This window comes from Rhipicephalus microplus, chromosome 3, assembly GCF_043290135.1.
Source record: "Rhipicephalus microplus isolate Deutch F79 chromosome 3, USDA_Rmic, whole genome shotgun sequence".
In the NCBI taxonomy this organism is placed as follows: domain Eukaryota; kingdom Metazoa; phylum Arthropoda; class Arachnida; order Ixodida; family Ixodidae; genus Rhipicephalus; species Rhipicephalus microplus.
In genome coordinates this window covers 51,141,651-51,168,704 of record NC_134702.1, presented here as the reverse complement: position 1 = coordinate 51,168,704, position 27,054 = coordinate 51,141,651, and the positions used below count along the sequence as shown (strand labels likewise).

The 27,054-nt window shown below is 46.0% G+C and overlaps 2 protein-coding genes across 6 annotated transcripts in view; one reads left to right on the top strand and one right to left on the bottom strand.

Annotated features, from left to right (window-relative positions):
- Positions 1 to 27,054, top strand: part of Gas41 (YEATS domain-containing protein 4 Gas41) — a 150,820-nt gene that overhangs the window by 11,251 nt on the left and 112,515 nt on the right. For 2 of the 3 annotated variants that reach the window (XM_075889558.1, XM_075889557.1), the window contains exon 2: positions 25,841 to 25,945. The exons of the other annotated variant lie outside the window; for it this stretch is intronic. The gene's annotated coding sequence lies outside the window, so the exon portion shown is untranslated. The remainder of the gene's footprint in view (positions 1 to 25,840; positions 25,946 to 27,054) is intronic. 3 annotated transcript variants of the gene reach the window in all.
- Positions 5,886 to 27,054, bottom strand: part of Hk (potassium voltage-gated channel subfamily A regulatory beta subunit hyperkinetic) — a 93,563-nt gene continuing 72,394 nt past the window's right edge. For 2 of the 3 annotated variants that reach the window (XM_075889555.1, XM_075889554.1), the window contains exons 5-16: positions 26,120 to 26,157; positions 24,874 to 24,953; positions 19,749 to 19,793; positions 15,673 to 15,717; positions 14,814 to 14,857; positions 13,428 to 13,514; positions 12,903 to 12,988; positions 10,033 to 10,153; positions 9,654 to 9,748; positions 7,832 to 8,045; positions 7,307 to 7,395; positions 5,886 to 6,398 (exon numbers count right to left, since the gene is read on the bottom strand). In XM_075889555.1, coding sequence (XP_075745670.1) covers positions 6,312 to 6,398; positions 7,307 to 7,395; positions 7,832 to 8,045; positions 9,654 to 9,748; positions 10,033 to 10,153; positions 12,903 to 12,988; positions 13,428 to 13,514; positions 14,814 to 14,857; positions 15,673 to 15,717; positions 19,749 to 19,793; positions 24,874 to 24,953; positions 26,120 to 26,157 — 1,031 coding nt within the window. In that variant the 3' untranslated portion in view covers positions 5,886 to 6,311. The remainder of the gene's footprint in view (positions 6,399 to 7,306; positions 7,396 to 7,831; positions 8,046 to 9,653; positions 9,749 to 10,032; positions 10,154 to 12,902; positions 12,989 to 13,427; positions 13,515 to 14,813; positions 14,858 to 15,672; positions 15,718 to 19,748; positions 19,794 to 24,873; positions 24,954 to 26,119; positions 26,158 to 27,054) is intronic. The other variant, XM_075889556.1, reaches the window with a different exon arrangement.

The following is a 27,054-nucleotide window of genomic DNA, read 5'->3' as shown; positions in this document are numbered from 1 at the left end:
AGTCCCCTTTTGGGGCATGAAATGCGTGTAACTCCGCTATTACAGCACTATAGAAAATTCTCGCGGCTATGCATTTATTCAAGATTCGTTCACAACTGCGACACCACAGTTTAACTGCGACACTATACAACTGCGCCACCACAGTTAATGGGTGGTTTATAGGCCCTTTCAAGTGACCGACTGCAGGCGATCTGCGCCGTGTTGTGAACCATGCGTTTATACAGGCTCATTCGTTTTCTCTGCGTTCGTCTTTACTTACACAAAACGGCAGAAAGAGGAAGATGGATGCTTGCGATGAAAAAATTCGTAAATGGAAGTCGTGCTCTCATGTCGACATTTCGACAAGCGGACTCACCTTCTTCAAAGCTGGAACTTATTTACTTAGCACTCGCGTGTTTACATGCTTGCTCTTCACTCACACGTTACCCTGTGTACACGTAAGGTGGAAAACTGTACATGACCTGTAGTTGACCCCCTGGATTTCCATTGCCTTCGTCTATCTTCTCTCCAGTCTTCGTTCATTTCTTTTTCGTCTATCATACGTGGTTAATGAACTTTCATTCGCGATATTACAATGTTAATTACACGTTTCTGTCTAATCTAGCAGATGCACAGTAATTATGAGCATTAAGTACTGGGGAATATGTGCCGGATATTGTGCGATTTATCTACAGTTTCAAGCGTTTACGTAAAGCAATTAGTTTTCGAACCACTGCATGAGTAATCGTTTTCAGTAGTTTTTTTTTAATAGCCGTATACTCGCAAACGACCACGTGGAGGACCGCTCAATGTCTTTGAACATACCCGGCTAGGCTATTCCGCGGGGCATATGTCTACAAGTGTGTGCCAAGCGCTTTATACAGCTAACCTATAACCGAACCCGCATTTTGGAACAGTCATGCGCCACAGCTAAATTGTGCACACAAAAGAGCATTATCAGCGAGGTCATACTTATTTGCAAACAGGAAGCTGAGAATATTGACGATTTCACGTCGCCAACAAGCGAGTCTTGTTCCCTTAAACACCATAGATCTGGCCAGCTTCACTCAGCTTCACGGCGGCTGCCAAGCGGTCATACTGCTCCAAAACACAAGGTTGCTGGTTCGTATCCAAGCCCTGGGGGCCTCGTTTTAACTAGCAAGAACGCTCGTGAACCAGGGAACCACAATTTTTCAAAAGTATTTGAGCCATCCACAATCTTCATGATGCAGTGTCGTTTTCAAGTACAGAAATCAATCAATCAATCAGTGTTTGGTTCCTTTTTTTCTGTCACTTATGCGTCTCTCATGCGGTACTGCTCAATCTAATAATTGATCGTTCGTTACACTAGCGCTTCTATTCTTTGCCCTGTCAATGTTTTTCTGTGCGATATGCCCAATTTAAATCTCTTTTTCACGCAAGGAACCATTTTAGGGACACGCAACGTGCGGTATCACTTTCCAGTTTAGTTTTAATCCAAAATATGGTTCACGTGAAATGACTCGATTGCGTTCATATCTGTTCGTATTTTTTTTTATTTCGCTCTGCGGTGTAGTAGCAAAATTGTGCAAGCTTGAAGCACCCCTGTGCTCTTTTTGCTATCCAGGTTTTCACTTGCCCTTATTCCTTTGAAATGAAAACATGGTGTGTTCATTGATAAGCTCTCATTTAACAAATAACTAAGTAAGCAGATAAATAAAGTTCACTGCCATGACGTAGGATAATGGTTTGCGTAAATCAAGAAAGTGCGAATAATAAAGACATAATTTTTTCCGTCTTACATTCGGAAAACAAGATAGCAGCTTTTATGTTCCGGTTTTGTAAAAAAAAAGGAATAAGTTAACTTATGGACAATATTTACATTCTAAGTTCGTGAAAAGGCAAGCCATGCCGATGTTTCAGGAATGCGACTTTAGTGAACTTTACATCGAAGCACTCCTAAGATATCGATGCTAGCGAAGCGTAATAGAATCGGGCTCATGCGAGAAATGAAGTGAATATATGGTAAGAAAAGATAAGACAGAAATTTTATCGACATTGACTGAGGTCGAATTTAATTACTATAGAGACACGCTGTGGGCATGCCGGCAAAACTTGAGTAGCGTGCTAAAAGCACGCACGTTCTGAGGACATTTGAATATTTCGCAATGCCAGCCACGAAAATCTCTTGAGCAGCATCGCGAAATGCTCAATTATACCGGAAACCAACGCGCTTTGGGGCACGATGCTTGAATTTTTCCAGAATAAGTCAGTTTTAATGACTAGCTTTGTCCATTTTCCATTCAGTTACGGCAGGTGTCGCGACCACCGCCCAGATGATAGCGACATTAGCGACATGCACCTGTCCCGCAATCCAGGTCACGTCAATTAAGGCCGAGTTTCACGAAAACATTCAACGACTGCTCCCCCAAAAGATTTAGAACGCAGAATCACATAATTTATCGTGCTATACACCAAAGCCTGCTAACTCAACGCATAATGAAGAGGCAGAGCAGACGTGACTATGTACGGGTCACGAGACTACACGTACACTGAAACCGGATATTATACAAGCACTTAGCTTCGACACATGAAAAGAGGGAATCATTTTCGGCGGAAACTAAACCAAATGCACACATATAAAAAAGAGGGCACAGGAAAATAATAAATAAAGAGTAAAACTGTCGAACAACTTGAAGCATGTTCTTGAGCCCTGGCTGTGTCCAGCTGTACCCTGGTGTTGAAAGAAAAATTGCAGCATCATTTGAAAGATACGCCATCGCTTGAACCGCGCGAGCGTTTCTCTTGTTCTTCAATGTGAAGAGAAGCCACGTATGTTGCAGAAAAATTGGTCCTATGGCTCACTTCTGTCAGATAAGCATGAACAATACCGCTGTTTGTGAACACTCTGAGCATGTATACACACTTGAACGTCCACCAATTTTGATGGACGCACTCAATCTGATCTTTCGGTTGTCTTTCGCCTGAGCCTATAGATCACAGCTATCGCGTTGTGAAACATGTAGCAATGGTTTAAGGCAGCTGAATACCCTGTCGTGGGTTGTGTCGCGCTCGCTATAAATAACACTGACGATGGCAAGTGCCTGTAATTGTGTACTCGCGACCATTTTCAGCGGCACGAGCACGGGGCAGCACTCGATCTTGTTTCTCTTCGGAGCACTTTCGATCCAGCACTTACTTCCGGTTTTGCGAATACTCAGGATAAAGTCTTCCGAAGAAAAAAAAAAGAAAATTAAATCGATAGTTTTGGTTCGAGCTAGCCACGTAATGCGTATAGGACAGACAACCGGTGCTACGTAACAGCATCACAATGGTTGCCGAGGGATGGAAAGCTCTGTCGAGATGAAAACAGGGATAATAATACTATCCGGGGTTTGACGTCGCAGAGCCAAGACATGACTGAGACGCCATCGTAAAAGGCTGCGTAAATTTCGACCATATGGTGTTCTTGAACGTGCACTTACATCACACACTACACGGGCCTTTAACACTTCGCTTCCACCGAAAGACCACCGCCGTGGCTGGGATTGAAACCACGACGTTCCCGATCAGCAGCCGAACACCTTAGCCACTGCTCCACCGCGACAGACAAGGTAGGCAGCGAGTTTAAGGGAGTGTAGAAATTAGTACGCTTGCAGGGATAAAATGGAATCGGCTTGCATGGGCTAGAGTAAGCTGAAGGTCATCGGGAGAGGCGCTAGTCATGCGGCGCGGGCTAAAACAGGCTGGCCAATGATGGCGATGAAGAGTTACACTGGGTACTTACGATGACTTATGAAGGTAACTTAGTTAGTAACTGAAAAATTGTCAACAGTTGGGATAGTTGCGGCACCTGGCGGAGCAGATCTGAACCCTGCTCTTTTTTTTTGCGTGGACTCTGGGATCGGCTTCGGCAGCAAACTAAGTAATTTACAAGGACGCGATGACGTGTAAATGCCACTATACCTGATACCTAAGTTAGGGACTAAGATCACTCATTTTTTTTCTCCCACAGTGTACGTCTAGCATCTTCGCTGTCTGCAGAGGTAGTACAACCTGCTTCCGTCGAATAACAAGCAGCGTATAAATGGTCTTACGCATTTATTAAACGCACCTATCCTAATAGATCTTCAATCACTGTTCGACACACTTCTAATGTTCGTCGGCAGGCTGAAATCACCACACACTGAGGCCGTACAACAGGTACTGGACGTTCTGCGTCCAGTGCCCTCAGTAAGCACCAGGAACCGACGATCTACAGTGGAACGTGATGCGCCTGAAGTCCTGCGTCCGCTACTGTCGAACGCGGCCGTTACGTTTAAGCTCACGTGTTTTTTTATTGTTTTCTTCTTTCTCTCTCTCTCTCTTTTAATCCCTTAATAACCTTCTCCCGATGTAGAATAGCAAACCAGACGCTCACCTGGTTGACCTTCCTGCCGTCCCTTCCTTTACCGACTTCATTGTTTCCTTTTGCGTGACGTTGCGAACATTCAAACTGAGCTGCTTCGCCGGTAATTTGTGTTTGTTTACCGTCTACTTGCCGGGTGATGCCTCGCCACGGCGCCGGTAACGATTTATGCCTCTCGACACAAAGCGCGCTCCGTCATCAGCCCGACGACGACGTGGCGACATTCGGCAGCGACTACGAAAAAGCAAAAGGCTTTTGCATCTCAGCGCGACGCGTAATGAGCACGTATAGGCACAGAGCCTTGACCTAATTCCACCCTATTGTGTCCTGTTCATTGTTGTTGTTTGCATCTAACGGTCGTTTCGATCTCCCGATCACGTGGACCGGGTTCCAGCGTCGGAAGGCTTGCAAATGACCGCCACAGCTGCCACGCGTCTTGCGTGGCGCTTACTTGACGGCTTTTTGTTGATCTACAAAGTTTACAGCGCGTCAAAATCCGAATATTTTAACCAAAGAAAAATGATTGATAAGTGCCCTCTTCTTTTTCTTTCCTTTTTTTTTGGGGGGGGGGGGGGGGACGGGGGCTAAAGTTACGATAGATAAAATTTAGACTAGGGAGGTTGAATGCGAACACCAAGCTGATTGAGTGAAATGTCGGAAACAAAGTAACAGGTATACATAATAGAAGTGGTGTGTTTTAAGCATTGTATATAGGTGCTTTAGAGTCAGAAAAAGGAATACTCATAAAAATGAAGGTCAGTGATGTGGGAGAGAAAAGAAAGAAGAGCTCAGCTGTACAGGCGCTCTCTATTAGTTGACGTTTGCGGCATCTATCTGTACCGATGATCATGGAAAAAATTTATTTGGACAGCGAAGAAGTGGTGGCCTCGTAAAGCTTTTTTGGCGAAATAACCACAAGTCCAGTCTTCGGCCTCGTGGTGCCTTTTTTTTTGCACTACCACACTGTTGATTCACACCAATCAGTCTGCCAACGTGTTGTGTTGAACCATAGAGGTTGGTTGTCGAATTGAGTCTTATTATCAACAGCTGATTTGAAAAGCATCTCTTCCCTCTTTGAAAAATATTCACAGCGAGACAGTTCCGGAAACGCGAACCGAGATAATATGTGGACTAACCAGCAGCGTTAGGACCAGTCTAACTGCAAATGTACTGCTTTGTTTTTTTTTCTTTTTAACTTTTTTTGCTGTTGTAATTTTGCTTACTTTACGCTCCTGGATGCCTATATAAGGCTTGTTCGGTGTTGCCCTGTTTGGCTCTTCCGTGCACTATAACTGACCTGAGCATGTCTTTCTTTTTGTTTCACTAACTTAGCTAGCTTCAAGAGAAAGGTATATTGCGTACGCTGTTGATAACACTAAGTCCGCTCACAGAAACATTGTCGAACCGATTGCTGCGAAGCAGTGAACGTATATATATATATATATATATATATATATATATATATATATATATATATATATATATATATATATATATATATATAATAACAGGTATACGATTCACCTTTCCGAGTTATTTTGATATTCCTACCAGTCGTAAGTTGTCGGCAAACACGACAGCGGTCGTGCAGCTGCACCATAAGCTCAGACTTACACGCGGCAGTTCTTCAGGTTCAGTCCACGTCGGTATTTCGTGTCGACAGACATGTGTGGTCACCTGACCGCACACGGAGCAACAAGAGAAACGCCCGCGGTGGTCTAGCGATGCGGTTCCCGTATCCACATACACAGTGTAGTACAACGGGCTACTGGATGACACAGGCGTGCGCGACGCTGGCGAAGAAGCGCTGCACACGGCCTCCTTCTTCGACCATGCCCGGGTCGTCCAGTTCGAGCGCGATGTGCTGCTGCGGCTGTAGCCGCTGAGATCCGGGGCTGTCGGGTATCGGTGCTGCCCGGGGGCCCAGCCAGGGCTCCTGCAATTGTCACCTGGGCGGCGGCACCGGCCGCGGCCGGTTGTCCAGGACCTTCTCGATCTCGCCCATCACGGTCGACGTCAGCTTGGGAACCACCTTAACAGAACCAATGCGCTATTATTTAGTTAATTGCATGATAAACACATTTCGTGTGAACGTGAAAGCGAATTAGTGCAGTGATGAGAAAGGACTAAGTTATTCGAGTAGCGATTATTTTTCAAATGTGGTTCCAAGGACGCGCCTAACCACGCTGGTTAGTACATGTTTAAGGCAGGAACGAGCTTGTCTAGGTGCGGGAAGGTGAGAGAACGACAGACAGGCGAGTGAGCGCTAAAGCATGCAGGTGCCTCGATGCCAATGTTCGTTCGCACAGGCTAGTGACACGCATTGATCACGCCACCGCCATATTGGGTCAAGCAGTAGACGCTGTCACAAGCCTGTGCGAAGGAACACTGGCATCAGTTAGCCTTAATGCCGTTTCAGTCATTATATCCCCGTCCTGTGTCGAGTGTTGTTTATTCCGGTCGTAATAGTGGTTAAGGCTATATACAAGAATTAACTGCAGCAATTTGAATGGCATGACGTCGGAAATGTTCCTTACAAGAAGAACTGTACGTGCCCTTGAGCAGTGGACTCTATGTCGTAGAGAAAGATTGCACCATTGCAATGTATCAAATATGTCTCATGCTTCAGAGTCAAAATGTATACCAGATTCAATATGCTTTCGCGCATGCATAAACAACTACCTGCTTGTTGCACCTTGGTTATTTCTAGCGCTAGAACCTCTGTCTGAGCACACACTATTGCTACGCAAAGGATTAGTAGACGAAAAGCGCTGCAGCAGAAAGTATCATTGTAGGATATCTGCGCAAATATCGGACGAACAGAGAAAAAAAAAACAATACAGACATAAAGAGCGCAATTTCGCACATATACTAAACATAAGACATATGCCAACTCGCCCAACAATTTCTTCCAAATTAGCAGAAAGTGTGCTTACTCACCTGCAATGCACCCAGGTGGTCGTACAACTGGTCCACCGAGGAGGCGCCCACGAGAACGGTGTGCACGTGTTCGCTCTTCAAGCACCACGCTGTGTTGGCGGGCGTGGGCGCATCCGCCGAGCAAAAGACAACAAGAGGGACACAATACCGTTGTTAGTTTAAAAGCGAGCCGCTTTGGATATAGTGCGACGTGATCAAACGATGACGAAATCACGCAATGACGGATGATTGCGCGATGTGGCCCAGTATACGTGAGTCGTCATATATCATCATCGTCCTCACAATATGCATTAATCTGTCAAGCAAAGGAACGTGGTCAAGTGTTTCGATAGTGTGCTGCGTAGATTGGTATAGTAGTAAAAGGAAGGAAGGAACAGGAGGGAACAGGGGTGTTGACTTGTCTATAACCACCGGGACGGTATACCCACACTGGGGACAGGGTTGAGAGAGTTTTAAAATGGAGAGAGAGAGAGAGGAGAGAGCACGCACACTTAATGTCCCACTTCAAAGTAAATATATGCGTACCGATAGTGAGCTGATTGCAGCTGCAGCCGAGCCTGTCGGCGATGTACGAGAGCTCCTGCAGCTTGGAGTGTTGCCGCGTGAAGCGGCCACCGGACTCCTCGCAGATCGCCTTCTCCGGACGGTCCACCTTGTCAGTCACGGCCGAAACGTATTGCTGCGCGTCGGGGCGGGAAAATGCGAGGACACTCTTCGATGTCTCGTAGAGTGACACACACTACAACACACACAAACACAAAGAGGGATCACCCGCTTATACACATTAAGAACGCACGTGTATCGTATAGTACTAATATTGTGAGGAACACAATTTTGGCGCGTCACGGAGGCTTCCTTGTCTCTGCCTAAAATGGAATATACTGGTGCACAAACTTGTTCGTGGTGAGTTTCCTGTTCGACTCCTAGAGTTTTTTTTTTTTATTGATCGGCGTGGTGGAGCAATTTCTTGTCACATCCACCAAACAGCAGAGTATCAGAAGCTTTTCTTTTTTTTCTTTCCTTGTTATCTTTCGTGAACTCATCGTAGGTTAGTTTAAGGAAGCCGTACGCTGCTTTTTAATTATTTAAATACGTGCTACAATTTTACTGTTTATCTTTGTGTTTTTTTTTACTTTCACGAAGCGGCTTTGCAACATCTGTTCAAGTAGCTATGGAATGAATTCGCTAAATGAGCTTATTGCCTCGTAAATTCATCACTGAAAAAAAAATGTTTAGAATCCGTTCAGTATGAGCAGAGTTAAAGATTAGTCGCACGCTGCAATAGCATTTCCTCTACTCTCGTCCCGACGAAAGCGCTGGAATCTAAGCAAGGGGGGATATGTCAGAAGGAAAGAAAATACCTCACGCGCACTTGTGACGCTGAGCACTTTTGCTCTTTTTTTTTTCGAATAGGTGGCTTTTCGGTGCGATCGCGCGCGCACGCGTGGACAAGTCACAGCCTCCCGCGGTGGCCCCGGTAAATGACCTTGCATGCACTGTTTAAGTATACCAGTGGTTCATACAACAGCTGCGACGAGTGATATTTGAGTATGTAGCATCATTTGTCGAGGAAAAAAAGTTATTTTTAGCTGACTTTGAGAATTTATTGTGAATTCCAGGCCGCGTGCTGTGCTACAATACTTGGCTCTTGTGTTTTCGGGAGCCTCGGCTACCGATCGGCAGCGTTTTCTAACCATGCTCAAGAAGTGTTGATTCATCTTCATAATCTGCCTGACTACGCCCGTTGCAGGGCAAATGCCTCACCCATGATCCGCCAATCAACCTGGTCCTGTGCTTTCCGTTGCCACATTATACCTGCGAACTTTATAAACTCATCGGGCCCCCTAACTTTCTGTCTCCCCTTCGTGCGTTTTCCTTCTCTAGGAACCCGGTCAGTTACCCTTATTGACCAGCGATTATCCTGCCTACGTGCTACGTGCCAGGACCATGTTCATTTTTTCTTCTTGATTTCAACGATAATATCACTAACTCTTCCCTGCCTGGGGAAGAGTTAAGGATAAACGTGTTGCAGGGCCCCTTTAAGTTTGTCTTTTATATTACTAGTTGAGGAGCGTTTCTGTGACTTATTTATCTTAAAAGAGGTCCAATTCAGCTTTGGCCGTATAGAAAACCTTTGTACGCTTATGCAAAGTATATTTGGCTCGCATGTGAACGAACGGTACACTGACGCTCTCATTGGCGTGGCACAAACTGTCACCCGATCACCGTAGTCATAAACGCGATAGATGGGCTTGTGTATAAGCATGAATCAATCTGACGAGCCATGCGCAGAACCACAGGGTTTCGCAGTGATGTACGCGAAAAGGCTAAAAAGCACCGCACTCACCCTGAACGAGCCCCTTGATAGTAGGTTGACGCCTTCGTCAAATTTTCCCGTCAGAACACCGAAGGCCTGCGGCGACCACGACATTGTGCCTATCCCTGCACGACGAAAGTGTTGCCCGAGTGAGAACGCCCGGCGTTATGTTTATCCTTGAAAAATTACTTGAATGTAAGCTCCAACGATTTAAACATATTTTCCTGAATATATATATATATATATATATATATATATTCTCGCGATATTCGCAAAGCAGCGTATTGATTATCTACTACAGGGTAACCCCTGAATGGTAGCGGAAGGACCAACTACTACCCCAGCGAGCCAGGCTATTGAGCTAAACAATAGAGACGCGATTATAGTCGTAATAAACGTTTGTGCTGACCGATCTTTTGGCACAGCTCTGGTAGCTGCAGTTCCACCTTGTCCCTGTGGAACATGTGGTACTCGGTCTGTTCCGCGACGGGGGGCACCAGGTGACACTGCCTCGCCACTGTGTACGCTTCCTGTTGAGAACATAACAAAAGAATTAAGACAGCCTTATACCACGTGGCAAGCGTCTTTTGACACATCACGTTTACGATTATGTTGTCCCTTCGAAGCAGGCATTCTTTAGGAGGAGGAGAAAGAATTAAACCTCGAGCCCCCTACTTTCCAGTTTGTCCCTCTCTCTCTTTCATAGTCGGTCGCAGGGTTCCCCTTCAGGGGGAGGGGGGGGGGCGAAGGTTCGTCACAGTGCCCCCTCCTTGTTATGTCAATGTACAGGGCTAACATTTGCGTCCCCCCCCCCCAACTCCCCTGTCTGCCCGCCTATGCTCCGTTCTATTTTACTCTTACATCTTTACCCGTCACCTATACTATAACTTAAAAAGTCGTACTTTTCCTTATTTCATAACTCATACGGCCCTTGAAAGGCATTATATATAAGGGTCAAGTTGAGTGTTTACCGTGAACATTGGCGGTGGTTACAGTAAAACAGTTGTACATCCGCTTACAGAAACATCAACGAAACAAACTATAAATTAACACTCAGGTATAAAACAGAAAAAGATTTTGCAAAGTTGCAGACACGTTGTTCAAAGCACAATAGTTAGTCTATATTAAGCGAACCATTTAAAACTCGTACAAAAGTGTCATGGCCTACTGTACACACAACAACGCATGTGGTAGATTATTCCAATAAAGAGTTCCAAAAAACAGTGGAGAGTTATATCGAGGTTAGGACGCGCATATACTAAGGCTAGCTTGAAGACGTGAGCTATGCGCAAAAAAATCTGATGTGCAGGCTGACTGTAAGGCGTAGAAAAGAATGATTATGATGAAGCTTGTGCAAGTGAGATAACGGTGCCAGATATCTTCTTTTCTCTCAAGGTTTTACTATGCTCGAACAGCGTAAGTAGTTTCTTGTCATAAATCGGGCAACTTTATTCTAGATATACTTGAAGTTATATTTACATTTGATGCGGGTTCCGAATGAGTGAGACATATTCTATTTCAGAGAGAACCAGAAAGGCGTGTGCTGCAAGTTCTGTCTTCTGGCTTCCGCATTTCGCACTCTTTATTCTTATGGCGTCATTCATTGGCGGATTTGGAGTGACCTCCAAACTCGGCACCAGAGAACTCCGCTCTGGCGGAGGGCAACAAATGGAAATATACCAATGTAGCACATGCGCTCCCTCTGGAGCAAATGGCAGGGTCAGAATGGAACCCGATGCGCGCGTCTCTCTTCTTGCTTGGGTACAGTGTACTAGCTAGGGTGAGTACACTGGGCACAGCGACGCTACGCTAGCAAAACGTGAGCTCTGACGCGAGACGCAAGTGACACGAACGGCGTACGTTGTCATGCCCAAAGTTGGCACAATTTCAAGAGGTTTCAAGGCCCGGGGCGCCCGCGACTTCCGGTCGAATCCGCCGAATTTTTCGGTGTAGAAACAGTTGCTCCGTGGAGTGGATATCGCGACGGAGACGCTCCAGATCTGCCAATAGAACATACAGGGAGCACTCTCAATCTGCCGATGGAAGAGACTTGCTCCACATGGGGCAGCAGAAGGTATTACCGGAAGTGCTCCGAATCTGCCAGTGGATGACACCTTTAGCCTTCTGGTGCCAGCGTGCAGAATAAAGTGCGCTTGCGCTGCAAGTGTCTAATGCCAAAGAACCCGCAAGAGCAGTTCTGTATGCACTTTCGTTTAGCAGAGTTTGCGCATACTTTCGTATTTGCATAGTTTAGCATTAGCAGAGTAGTTGGTTTGACACAGTGTCGTGGCCCCACCGCGGTGGTCTAGTGGCTAAGGTACTCGGCTGCTGACCAGCAGGTCGCGGGATCGAATCCCGGCGGCAGCGACTGCATTTATCGATAGAGGCGAAAATGCTGTAAGCCCGTGTGCGCTCAGATATGGGTGCACGTCAAATAACCTCAATTGGTCGAAATTTCCAGAGTCTTCCACTGCGGTGTCTCTCATAATCATGTGGTGGTTTTGGGATGTGAAGCCCCACATATCAATCATCGACATAGTGGCGTGTGGGAATACGCACTGGCTATAACCACGACGGAAGACATATTGAAAGTAGCGCTGCATATTATTGCTAACACTAAGCCTGCATTACATGCGGTTGCTGTGATGGTGTAGCTGCGATCAGCGAAAATGGGTAAGCATCTATTTATATATAGTAATTCGTCGTGTATTCTACCCTAGAGAGAATGAAATTTCCAGAAGAGATTGCCAAGAATGTAAGCGTAAAACGTCGCAGGAAGCAAGGACAACTTCATACAGAAGCCACATAATGTTATAAAAAGGCACTATTAATAATAAAGCCCCGCCGCGGTGGTCTAGTGGCTAAGGTACTCGGCTGCTGACCCGCAGGTCGCGGGATCAAATCCCGGCTGCGGCGGCTGCATTTTCGATGGAGGCGGGAATGTTGTAGGCCCGTGTGCTCAGATTTGCGTGCACGTTAAAGAACCCCAGGTGGTCGAAATTTCCGGAGCCCTCCACCACGGTGTCTCTCATAATCAAATGGTGGTTTCGGAACGTTAAACCCTACATATCGATCAATCTATGATCTATTAATAATAAAGACAAAATTCAGATGGTATAAGGCTCAGATCAATACATTTAGGCAAATGTTAGCGACCCATATTTAGCATACAGTTTTGTTTTAAGCTCATGAATCTAACTTGGAGCACGACTAGGTAAAGCCATCCTCTGGAATATAATCGAACTGCAGTCGGGAAAGTTTGTAACGCGTGCTGCTTACCATTATTTCCACGGCGCTCCATCGTGACGTTCCCCAGTACATGGCCATGCCCTGGTCGATGCAGTACGTGCACGCCCGCACTATCTCTGCGGGGTTGACGAGAAGGAATAAAGAGGGTGAAATACTGTAAACTTGGCATCGCAGGAAGTGGAAGTTGTGAAAGTTCAGCTATCTCGATTTCGTACTTCTGTAGCTTCTGGAATAAGTATACAGTCTACGTGAAGCTGACTGGAATAATTCCAGAAGTTACACGATAACGGTTTGTATGTTCACGGAAATAATGAAATGATTCAAAACTATTCTAATGTTGGTCTTTAGTGCCCCTCAGATTTAGGTGCGTTGAAAAGTCATACTTATGCGTAAAGCTCTTTTTCTCGAATCTACCATATCCGAATCTTCTCTAAGGTACCAAGATTTATTTATTTTTGTGACACAAAAACTGTACACTGACCGTCAGAACCTTACGTTCTATTCCTTACAATGAAAAATATAACTACGCATCATTCTGGAGTGACGTGAACTTGCCTTCCATGGGACACATTGAGTCGGCCTTGTTGATTAGCATTATGTCTACGTAGCTCAGCTGTAGCCGCTCCAGCGACGCCTGGAGACCTGCCAAAGACGCGAAGACAGGAATGCAGTTAATTACCTCGCTTATGCGCCAAAAAAATGCGTCTCTTACGGCTTCAAGAGGTGCAATATGTGGCGCGAATTGCAGGTCGATGTCATACACGTCTGTGTCAACGCTCGACGTAGACAGGCAGGGTATCCAAATCCCGGTGATCTGCCATACCCCGGAGGAGAGATCAATCTTAGCAGTGCGCGCCCAGCATATGCCTGGTATTACGTCTGCTTGAACCGTGGTGTGTTGTTTTGTGTGTGGGCCGAGAGCTCCTACATATACCAATATTATTATTGGCACCATCCGGTACACGCCATCTACTGGTGTCGTACGTCAACTGCAGCTTAACGTTTTATGCGAGTGTGACTGACAATAGGCTGCGGGAGAAGTCTGGGGCCATTTTCATGGTTGTAAACGTACGCGTGTTGTTGCAAGAACACTTTTATGGGTGGCTTGGAACTTGACCATGTTTATTTAGCGGGCAGAATGATGGAAGAGCAGCTGTCCGGCTGTGTTAGCAGCTAGACGATTCCCTGTGTAAGATGGCACTTCATCAAGAATACATAATTTACTGCAGTCGTTGCCTAATAAGCAATGTCATTATTGATGAAGCGATTCGTAGTCGGAGCAGTTGACAGCTGTCAACCGGTTGTGAAAGCTCACTGATGACCATGCTCCTTTTTACTATATGCCTTGCTAATGAGATTTGGCCGACGACGGAGTGTTTCTACGATAACAAAGTTTTCGAAGTTGGACCCCAGTCTTACGATACCATTGCAAGCGTTATCATTGCACTTCTGTTAATGTTCCTGTGGAACTAGTGGAACTCCGAATATATTAGTTCCCTAAAATACCCGACCTTTTCAACACCCTTTATTACTCTTTTTCTAAAATCTTCCTGACATTAATCAAACCAACAACAAGACGTTGATTATACGAGAAACCGCACCCGACTTCTGTGTGAAAGCGACGCGAAGAAAACCATACTATAGCGCACACACATGGCTCTCGTGTAGGGATATGTCAATTAAAAATAAATCGTCATTGTCATTTGAATATGCGTATCTTCTCACCTTCGTCTATTGCCAAAGTAGCCAACCAATTTTCGACTTGTGGCGTTGTTATCTGAACGCCTTACTTCTTAAACACTTTAAGTGCGTCCCGCTATCACACCCAATGGTGGCCTTTCCATTATTGTGCGATAGTACCAATGATAGGAAGCTAAGAAATGCAGTTTCCTAAACGTCGCCTTTGTGAATTGTGTAATCTTCACGTGCTCAGTATCTCACCTTCAATGATGGCTTTCCTGGAGAGCCCTCGTTCGGAATCGGACCTTCAGAAAAAAGGTTGAAGGAGAAAAAAGAAGTTACGCAATTTGCGCGGTGGGACGTGGCAGCGTGGGATAGATTTAAGAAAAGAAACGAGGGATAAAAATCGCAATAAGTACAGGTAAGGTGGAAGGCAAAAAAAAAAAGTGCGTAGTAAAAGTAGTTAGAGGCTATCGTGCTTTGTTACGGCATTCATCCGTGTTTATTTTTCTTGATACCGTTCGTAGCGCGACTTTTCCTTGGGCATGTAAGACCATGTAGCTCCACTATAAACTCTACCTGCCACAAAATAAAGGGGAGAATACCTTCGAAGAGCGTAGATGACTTTATACTACTCACATAGGCAGGGACGGTTCAGTGCTCTCCTATAGTTGAGTACGAAGTACTCGAAATCGTTAAACATTTTTTTATAAACACTACTCACATAATGAGCAAGGAAATGTCTAAGTATTGCGTCACGTGGCACAGTACTGGTCTAACTACGTAGATGTTGAGAGTTGTGCATGTATTGTCTATGTTTCCTAGATTTGTGGAGATAAAATGAACTCATGAACTGCTACAAGTAAGCTTACCTATACGCGCGATGACCGTACCTCACTAAGCGATACTTTTGTGTTTTATCTGCTTTCTTTGACCTAGCAGAAAATTTTTAGCAGAATAGTATATATAAGTTTGCAGTAAGTTTGCATTACGTTAATTTTAAGTTTGCATTGCGTATTTTTTTTACCTATTGACTACAACATGCCGAACGTACACGCGAAGTTGCATATTTCGAGAAAGAGCGGGGGGGGGGGGGGGGCTCTAGGAGGTGTAGGCTTACTTTGTCGCCCAGAACAACTTTGTTGTGATCACGTACGACGACCGTCTGAAAATAAGGGAGAAACAAGAAAGTGTAATGTTAGCGACAAACTCTACGCAACGTTTATTCCGAAAATCACAAGCCTGTGTATTGAGCAGCACTGTAAGATGCAAATAAGGTTTTAGTTTGGATTCGCAGGTGCCACCACCATGTGATTCGTTTACACGAATTATGTCTTAGTTTCGTGTCTCGTCTCGTGTCTTTAACTTAACAAGATCACAAGACGGCGAATGCTCCCGTACAACCGCTCTCATGCACACACATTTATACTATAGTACCATTCATTTAGTCGTCACAGATTAAAGAAAAAATGTATGGCTGGATTTAGTAAAGGCTATGCACGCAGCGTTTTATTAAACCTTCACCTAGTCACGTGGTAGCGCAGCAGTTACGCCTCCCCGCAGCGGATCACGTGGTGTGACGTCACGCCTTCCGCACTTGTGCTTCGGTAGCTCAAGTTCATTGTGACGCAATGAAAGACCTTGGGAGGCATGACGCATTATCTCAAAAAATGCAATTTTGCAGCTCGAGATGGCTACACTTAAACGCATCCATGAAAGAGTCCATAAATAGTGACATCTAGACTGCGAGAGTCGTGCAGCAGCATGGAATACTTGTGGTAGCGCTTAGGTACCAGCATCATATTCTGTTAACATTCCGCTTTGCAATGCAACACGTAAGTGATGTAGATTACACTTAACTATGGTTCTGCGCATGCGTTCGGAATTTCATGACCTCGTTACTGTGATTTCGCGACGTACGAAACAGGGAAAGCGTTCCTGTAGATGTCCGAGATGGCGACACCTTAGAATACAAAAAGAATTTTCGTCTAGGCTTTTTGCGAAAGTTACAGCTTTCACATTACGTATGCATTCAAAGCCTGGAGTTCTCACTCTGAATTAGCTAAGAAAAAATATCACTTCCAAATGAGCATACTCTAGTGAGCTATATACACCAGCCGTGTGAAGTTTGCGCATATTTTAGTGAGTGTGAATATACTTCCCGCGAATTCCCAGAGCGCCATTATATTTGCAAAGTGCAGGCGCTTCTTTGCAAACGCAATGCGCCTACAGTCCCTCGCCACTCACGCATTCACAGACACGCACAAACGAAAACGTTCTTCACTTTATGCGCGCGTGTGCAAGGTCGTTCATTGTTAATGAATTGGCCTCTATATTTCGGGTCCGTACTCGTCTACCCCCTCCTGGATTCTCGACAGAGTTGGCGAGACGAAGCGAAGTCGAAGAAGAGGTGCCCTGGCGGGCATTTCTATTCTTATATGCGGTACGCAGCAACAGCATCCCCATCCCGCGCTCTGTTTTAGCCGTTTTTCCATCCTCATTTGGCGAGCAACGCCCCTGTCGGGCGGCGGTGCCTTCATTAGATTAGAAACGCCGAGTCGACGGTCACTGCAAGAGAGCAGGGGGGGATGAATATTTCGAACGGGAACAACATCCACGGTCAAGCACAGACACGCGCACAGACGCAGCGTTTCTCGCAACAAGAGCATCACCAGACGCGCATTGCATCAAGTTGAAGGGCAACGCTAAAACAAAGGACGGGGTAAATTAACCGAGACCGACGACTTCCTCCAACTCGCCTCCTGCCTTCTATTTATGTGGTTCTTTCACCTATTCTCATTTTTTTTTACGGCAGGACGAATAGCAGCGCAAGATCAACACAGTCCACGTCTCTTGCAAAGTAACCGCTGAGAGATGGAATATACTTTTTTGTTTCTTTATGATTTACGTTTTGGTGCTAGGAAGCTCAAAAAAGAGGGAAGCGAATGATGATAAAAGGTGAGGGGGAGAGAGTGATAGGAAAGAGAATGATAACGATGGCTTATATTTAACATTTCTGTTGAAGCTATTCGACGACGACTATAGTAACCACCTGGCCTTGTGGTTATGGTGATGCGTTTGTCCATCTCATCATGTCTTTTACTTTGACCGTGCATTCTCATGCACCAACTCGTGGTTGCCCCGCACCCTATTTCATGAGAAACGGTGAGAACTAGCAGTCTGTGATGTGGGTCAGAACATTGTGCGTGTGCTTTGGCGAGGAGAGGGACGCAACGCCGCTTTAGGGAGGTCGTTCGATGTTGCGAATGCACATTGCCATTCCGCATTGATTATTCCTAACCACTATTAGCGTTCCTAGTTTCAAGGTGATGAGTAGCAGTATAATCACCGGACATTTCGCATGGTCGTTTTACATGTTCGGCGGAATTGCATCACATTCCCGCTGTCGTGAATGTTACAATGCTACGTTATGCATTCGTGAGTGCTATTAAAAGCACTGCGTGTACGCGCATTCGATTGTGTAGTGCTTTAATGTTTGCCTCTCCTATGCGAAACCGAGTATCGGTGTACACGACGCCGTTTACGGCACGTCACAGTAGCAGACCAAGGTGCAATTATTCGGCGCAGGCAGGCGACACGAGAACTGACGGACGAAAGGACCACGCAAGGCGATGGAGGCAGACTGGCCGGCTGGTCGATGCATGCACTCACGGGCAAAATCGAGATCCCAGTGTAATCAACAAATAAACGAGCGATTTCGAGTCAAAAGCGGGACCGTACCAAGTAATTATTTCTCGTGGGAGCATTCGCGTGGACGAGTGGTGGATGCTTTCAAATGTTCATGAGGCCTTTTCGCTTGAATTGGGGAGGTCGCTGACACATGAAACGGGTGTGAATTTCGCCCTAGGTAGCCTAAGTATACCAACCCAATAGTGTTCTCGGATAATGTGTCAGAGCCACCGAACCGTATACCTCCAGCTACGGCCTTCATAAAGAGCGAGAATATAGCATAAGTTCCACGATATCACTATCCCGCACAGTGGTTTCTGAGCATCTCGGTTCCAACTCGTAACGAAACAAATCCGATTCACAATTTAATTAAGTCAAGGAAAGCGTGCGATATATTATTTGTTGTCTTTAACTGTATTTTTTAATTATGACGTTAATTGAGCTGCATTAAAGTGTGTTAAGTACGGCCTGGGCGGAGTCCGAGATTGTGACTTTTGATGTGCGCGTGCAGTGCTTCTCACGCGCAGAGGAGGAGGAGGAAGGAAGAAAATGAAAGGCAGGGAGGTGAACCAGATGCACGTACGGTTTGCTACCCTGCACTGGGGGAAGTGGTGAGGGGATTAAAAGAGAAACACGCGCAGAAGTACAATACAAAGTGTACAGGGAAATCGCCTTCTGTCGTGCTTGAAATGGTACAGCACCGGGCGCTTAATTCTGAGATTGTGAACAAGGAGGTCATACAAATACAACCCACAATTTCCCTGCTTGTGGGTTCAGGGCTCCGCCGACGAAACGTGTTCTTCGTACAATTTGATTTCATTTATGTCATTGCTACGCTACATTAAAAAACGAATAAAATCCCCATGTGCTTTGCTTGACGCAATCATCGGTTGGATTCGTTTGAATATGTTCATTAGCAAAACCATGTGAAAGGAAGAAGCGCCAACTCTTCTTCCTCCCGGATTTTTTTTTTCAATTTTTAGTCTTTATATTTTATACACGCATACATTCAAACGCGTGCACAAACATGCATAAAGGGTGGTTGAGGCCAGCACTCTCTTCCCCTTTTACACGAAAAAAAATATCTAGCTGGGCCCATGACGACGTTTGGTTACGGCTATGCCATCTTGAAAACGGCGTGACAACAAGACGAAGTCATGTAAACAAACAACGAGACAGGCGCCGACTCGCAACTATCACTCACAAGGTGCACACCAACCCACATACTTGCCCAAATATTTGCTCTGGTTGTGGTTGTGATGGTGGTTCTGGATGTCTAATTAAAAAAAGTGAAAGAAGAAAAACTAACCTGTCTAACAATTCTACTTCTCTCGTTGCTTCTCACTCACTGCTTTCACAGCGAGCACAACACGTCCGCACCGTGCTAGCACTCGTCTCGTAGCACCAAAGCTGGAGATAACAATGGAATCACACACATACAGAGAGTGCGGGGTCTCGCGCGGGTCGCTTGGAACGTGGCCAGAACAGGGATACAGAGAGACGCACCTCCATCGCTTCTTCTTGAGCACCTTGCCAAGAGCCACCTCAGCCCTGTAAACACAAACAACGCGAGGCGCTTGCATTCGTTCGTCCTTCAGAAAGCCTGACTATACGGTTTTGTGTTGTTTTGTTTGTTTGTATTCCTGCCCTCTCGCGCTGTTTCCTTCTCGGTCACAAACGCACCCGCTGACGTGGTGAAGACAACGGGTGCTATTGAGTGCGACGCGAGACAGAAAAGGGGCCTTGGGCGTCAAGGAGGAGGGAAGAGATGAGGAGGGGGAGAAAAAGGAGACGGCGCAAGGGCCTAGACTGCGCAATTCACAGGTAGGGGCCAAAGCAGGGCATAGAGGGTGGTGGAAATAACGGGGATTTAACAAAGGGAGCCCCTTTACGTTGTACCTCAACATGATTCATCCCGCAGGCATTCGGTTTGCAGAGAAGGGAACGGAGGAAAGACCTCTTACTCACTGCTGGACGCAAATATTGAAACACTGGAATGTGATTGTGATGTGTATAAATGCTTGGTACTAGCTCTTTCTAAACGAAGTTGGTATTAGAACATCACTAACAAACACACTTAAAAAGTGGCGTGGGTGTAACACGGAGGGTTGGGTGTGACGCCCATTGCGCTTACATCATCATCATCAGCAGCAGCAGCATCATCATCATCATTATCATCATCATCATAATGTAGGGTGTGACATGCAGCACCACTGACATTTGTATTTGTAGTGAAGTACGTCGAGCAAGAGTTGATAGTGTTGGTGGGCGTTTGCTTGGTGACACTTTTTACGTTGTGAAGTAAATATACCTTTCGTATAATTTGTTTTTATTAGCTGAAACTCTACCTTCTTAGAAATGTATCATCCTAATGCACTGCAAGGTAAAACTAACGGGGTTTACAAAGCCTGTACCGATAAATCTTATAAGAAAAAGACCGGAACAGTTACATTTATCACAAAGGTACGTATCTCTAGGGGCTATATATATATATATATATATATATATATATATATATATATATATATATATATATATATATATATATATATATATATATATATATATATATATATATATATATATATATATATATATATATATATATATATATGATCTCCACCGCCATGGCTCGTACCCACTCAGAGGGATCGCAGTGGAGGCACTGTCGTCTTCATTCTCTACCCGCGCTTCCCTTGTTTTTCCTGGTAGTGATACTTCTTATCATTCCTCCGGTCTCAGACGAAGCCCTCTGGGCGAGTCATTCTTGCATCTTTCGTGTAAACGGCTTCAGGCGGGCAACATGCGTCACCTCTGTCTTGCATGAACGTCGGCCACTAGTGGTGACACGTGCAATTTCATAGTTGACCTCGCTGAGACAATGGAGTATCCCGAAAGGAACGGCGTAGTGTGCCAGTAGCTTTTGGCTCAAGCCACGTCTGCGTATTGGCGTCCACACCCACACTAGATCACCAGGGGCGTAGGTTGCATGCCTGTGTTGACTGTCGTAGCGAGTTTTGGAGGACTCTTGCGCTGTCAGTGTACGTAGGCAGGCAAGTCGACGTGTCTCTTCCGCACGACACAAAGTTTCCGCAATTGTTAAATCGTCATGGACACAAAAGGAAAGATATTGTCCAGCGTATGTCGAGGTGAGCAAGCGTAGAGCAGATAGAAAGGGCTGTAGCCTGTCGTTTCGTGTTTGGACGTGTTGAACGCGTACGTGACGAATGTTAAAACTTCATCCCAGTTTTTGTGGTCGGAGGCGACGTACATTGACAACATGTTGATCAACGTTCGGTTTGTGCGCTCGGTGAGGCCGTTAGTTTGTGGATGATACGCAGTTGAGTGTCGGAACTTGGAGGCACACAAACGAAGTAATGATTCGACAATATCAGCGGTAAATTGTCGTCCACGGTCACTTATTATCACGTGAGGAGGTCCGTGTCGGAGGATGACTGAATGCAACAGGAACTCCGAAACCTGGACTGCCGTGGTGGAGCATAAGGCAGCCGTCTCGCAGTACCGCGTCAGGTAGTCGGCGCATACAATTATCCACCGGTTACCTTTTGAGGAGCGTGGAAATGGTCCCATCAGATCAATGCCGACCTTTTCAAAAGGAGAACCGGGAGGCTTTACAGGTTGCAGGCGACCAACTGGACCCGAGGAGGGCCGCTTGTGGCTCTGGCACTGCGTACAGCTGGCCACGTAGTTCTGAATTGTCTTGCTCATTTTCGGCCAATAGAACCGCTCTTTCGTGCGACTAAGTGTTCGTGCGGTGCCTAGATGGCCAGAGGTGGGGTCATCATGCGTGAGACGCAGAACAGACGTTTGTATGGACGCAGGAACAACTAGCAGAAAGCGGGCGCCCGTCGTGGACAAGTTTCTCTGGTAAAGAAGACCATTTCGGACGCAGAATTGGCATTCGCTTAATAAATTTCTCGCTCCAGGGAAGAGAGCTTTCAAGCTTGGGTCATTACGCTGCTACGCGGCGAAAGTCACGGCATCGGGAAAACCAGACGACAGAGAAGCGATAAGGTGGTCAAAGTTATCGCCTTCACAATCTGTCGATGGTGGCGGCATTCTGGAGAGGCAATCCGCATCAGCGTGTAGACGGCCAGTCTTGTATGAAATAGTGAAGACATGTTCTTGCAAACGAATGGCCCATCGTGCGAGGCGGCCGGATGGGTCACGAAGGTTGACCAGCCAACACAGGGAATGGTGATCTGTGACGATAGTGAACGGGGACCATAGATGTATGAGCGAAACCGTTGCACGGCAAAGACTACCGCTAGGCATTCCTGTTCGGTCACTGTGTAGTTGCGTTCAGGCTTGCTTAAAGAACGACTTGCGTACGCCACAAGGTGTTCCTTCTTGCCAGAACGCTGAACGATAACGGCACCAATACAATGCCACTTGCGTCTGTGTGAATTTCTGTGGGCGACGAAGGATTGAAGTGCCGAAGTATTGGCTGCGAAGTTAACAAACACTTCAGCTTGTGAAAAGCGGCATCGCACTCGGAGGTGCACTGAAACGGGCTGTTCTTGCGTAGAAGGCTCGTCAGGGGGTGAACGACATCCGCAAACTTGGGTACGAACCGGCGGAAATACGAGCAGAGCCCGATGAAGCTACGCAGTTGTTTCACAGATTTAGGACGCTCGAACGATTCAACGGCCGCTGTCTTTTGTGGGTCAGGTCTAATGCCATCTTTGTCGACGAGATGTCCTAACACCAATGTCTGTCGCTCTCCAAAGTGGCACTTTTTGGAATTCAATACAAGGCCAGCTTTTTCAATGCAGCTGAGCACGAGGTCTAGGCGAGTGTTGTGCTCCTAGAGAATCAAGACGACGTTGCCTCCACTGCGATCCCTCTGAGTGGGTACGAGCCATGGCGGTGGAGATCATCATCATTATACGGTGATCGTGGTCTCAGGGCCCATTAAAAACCCCCATTAAGTTACCTTGCCTTGTGTAACAATTTGGTGGAGGTGCTGGGTAGGACGAACCCAAAGACGGGAGCTTCACTACCAGGACTTCGTCGCAGCCGCCGCCTCGCCGGACTTCCACCTTCGACGATCGTAACGGCCCAAGAGCAGCCATCCAACGCTTCGAGGCCAACTCCGATGGGCTCCGTGCCGTACTACTGAGTGCCGCCAAACTTCGGCGGAACCTCAGGAGAAGACGTCGACGTGTGGCTCAAGAACTACAATCGGGTGAGAGAAGCAATGGCTGGGACTCGGACGAACAGCTCAATCATGTCGTATTCTTGTTAACTGACACCGCCCTCATGTGGTACGAGAACCACGAGGACATGTTCACGACTTGGGAACGTTTTGTTGAAGAAGTGCAGAAGTGCTTCGGTGATTCGGACGCAAAGAAGAAACGCGTGGAGCAGACATTGTCTCAGAGGGCACAGCTTCCAGGAGAAACATGTACGACATACATTGAAGCAATATTGAAGCTGTGCAAGATCGTGAATGGGAGGATGTCTGAAGAAGACAAGGTTGGACACGTTCTCAAGGGTATAGCCGAAGACGTGTACAATTTCTTAATTGGGAAAGACTGCTTGAACTCCGTGTCCGACGTGATGAAGCACTGTCGTACATTTGAATCCCTCAAGATGCGACGAATTTCTCTGAAATTCGGCCGCCTGTCCAACGTCCCCACTGTGGCTAGTGTTGAAACAGTGCCGCCTAACGACCTTGCTTTGACCATACGGCAGATCGTCAGAGAAGAGCTGCTTCGATGTCAGCAGACCTATCATCGCCCCAGCGATTTTCAGGGTGTGTACGTAAACGAACCAGAACGTGTGCGGACTCCTGTTTCTCTTCCACCATGGCAACCATCGATCAATGCAGCAGACGCTTATGAATATCAAGGCACACGGCAGGCTGGATTCCCCCGTCATCCAACTCCCAGTTACGAACGAAGTTTTCGCCCGCCTGTTTACCTAACATCGCCTGCCTACAGTGCCCCTGAAGGGCGGCACCACTATCCCATCCCTTCCGAGAGGAGTCGTTACTCTGAGCAGCCACGTGCCCCTCGACCAATTCCGGTATGCTACAACTGTGGCGTCCCGGGTCATATTGCACGTTTTTGTGACCACCGCCCATATCAGCGACAGTCTTGGCACATGTATCACCAACATTTCGACCATCCGCACTCCACATCACGGAAACCACGCGCACCTACCGGGTCACGCTACCCCTCGCCGGCCTCTGATCGAAGTTTGACGCCACCACCAGCTCCCCGCGCTTCCCTTGTTTTTCCTGGTAGTGATACTTCTTATCAATATATATATACGACAGAGTAAAGTGACAATAATACAGTGGATTTCTGAGAGACCAGTGTCTGCTTTGTCTTCCTGTCGTGTTTCTTGATATATTTTTTTTCTTTTTAAGTGCTATTAATGCGTCACATAATGATATAAATTCGAGTTACAAACTGTCTGGTTGCATGTGAGCTGGAAAGTGGGACAAGTGTGAACGTGACAGCGGCATATGGTGAAGTGGAAGTTGGGATGTAATTCAATGTAATGTACGCATTCTAAAACGTGCAATGGGAATTTGAGACGTTTTAAAGCATTGTCAAAAATAAAGAACGAGAACAATGATCCGTCATGCACGGATACGTACTTTCCTCCGGCGTAAATGTCGGCCGTATCGAAGACATTGATCCCATTGTCAAAGGCGGCTGTCACGATATCCTCGGCGACCTGCAAAGGAAGTTTGCAAACGGCTGAATATCCATGCAGCCCCATAAAGTCGTGTGTTGTTTTCTGTTGAACCCTCTTCAAATACTCTTACGCTGTTTCTGTCGTATGACAATCGTTCAAACAGCTACCGTGAGCTCAGACTGCGTTTTCTGCTTAGCAACTGTTATCCTTACGTTGAAGGACGTTCCTCCGAATTAGTGAAAGCAACTTCAAGTTCCCACGTTTCCAATGGAAAGCTAGCTCTATAAGAAAGAAGTCGAACTCAGTGAATGGACAAAACGTATATTACGTGACGCAGTGATAATCTCAGTGGTGTCGCGTTTACTCTGCACATGTAGAGGACCTCGCATACCTCGTGTGGCCAGTAAAGTTTTGTTAATAGCAAAGCCCTGTTGATACTGAAGCCCTGCCGGCTGCGATCTGACAGCCGCCATGATCATCCGGCTGCCGTAGGTATTGATGGATGAAATTGGTGGTATCTACGATTCCTTAAATGTTCCTGAATGTGCGTACGTTGTTTAAAAGAAAGATGCAACACCGAGCAACGTCTGTGTGAAAGCAAATTTTTAATTGTGCAGTGCAATTGAAGGGAACATGTGAACTGAACATGCGCTTTTCGCGTTGATGGTAACCTAACAGCAGATGGATCCAGAAAGTGCCCAACCAATAATTATCTGCTGTAACGTTTTTTGCGGGGGAACAAAATTTAGATATTCCTTGACTACGAGTGTTCTCTTTAATGATGAAACCTTCTGTAGGCTTTCGCTGTCGGGCATGTGCAATTGATTTTTGGATGAGACAGAAAAATAGGCCTTTATTTAATCAGCATTGAAACAGTCACGCTAGCTAAGACATGACAATTGTGTCTATTATGCTTGCTATTGCAGCGAAAGCCGTTAGGAGATCCCAACAAGTGTTGTTTTTGGCGGCGTAGTTATTCGCCGCCTCCTCCGCCACCGGTGTTCCTAACCACTATCGTGCGGAACAAAAAAGTAAGTAAAAAAAACAAGGACACAATGGGACTCTATCCCGGGTACCCTACGTGCCATCACAGTATTCTACTTTTCTTTTCCTGTGAACCATTCTTTTCATGTGAACTTTTTTTTCTATTCAGGAGGGGTCATTTTCACATGCAAAATTCTCCAACGTGTCATTCCACGACTTACCTCTTCTGATATTAGAGAACCGAATGTCACCCAGGTTCCTGAAATGACAACAACAAGGAACGTTTTGTTAGCTGAATTAAGCAAAGTGAATTCTACGAACGGGCCCACGAAATTTATTTGGAATTTTCACGCAACATGGAATGCATTCTTTATCTGGTGCACTAACACAAAGGACGGCAACGAGATTGTACAAGATAGTGTATCAGCATTTCAAGCAGTAGCACCAGAATTTAAACGATGGAAACCTTCAAAACCAGCTTGGACGCTGCCTCTTCTCAACGTTTTCCGTGAAATAGATGGCATACAGAAGAAAACAGACATGGCGCCTCTAGTGGCGGCACAGATGGTACTTCATCATTTTCACGTAGTGCATAATGAAAAAAACGAAGATATATACAGATGGATCATGCGCTGAAGAAGCGTCAGCCTCTGCGGTCTTTATACCCGAAATTCAGAAAAAGACAATTTACAAATTATTGCACAAATCTTCATCGACGACACCAGAATTGGTGGATATCTTTGAAGCAATGAAGCTTATCTGCGAGAATTCTGAGCCACGAAAGTGGGTGATGTGCACGGATAGCAAACCTGCCCTTCAGCTAATCAGAAATGTGAGTTCACTTCACAAAAATGATGAAATAGCACAATGTATTGCAGAAACTGTAGAATATGCCTCAGCGTAAGGTCACATCATCGTATTCCAGTGGGTAATACCCAGTCACGGTGGAATTAAGGGAAATGCAGAGGCTGACAGTCTAGCGAAGAAAGCATTGAACGAAGGAAGGGACTGAGCAATCTCTATGTCAGGGGCGGATATTCGGCATTTTACAATGCAAGGAGCTAACCATTGTTCGATGGAGAAGTGGTTCGATATCCCTAAATCAAAGGAAACAGTGCTTTATAAAGTTGACCCACACCGAAAATTTTTCATAGCG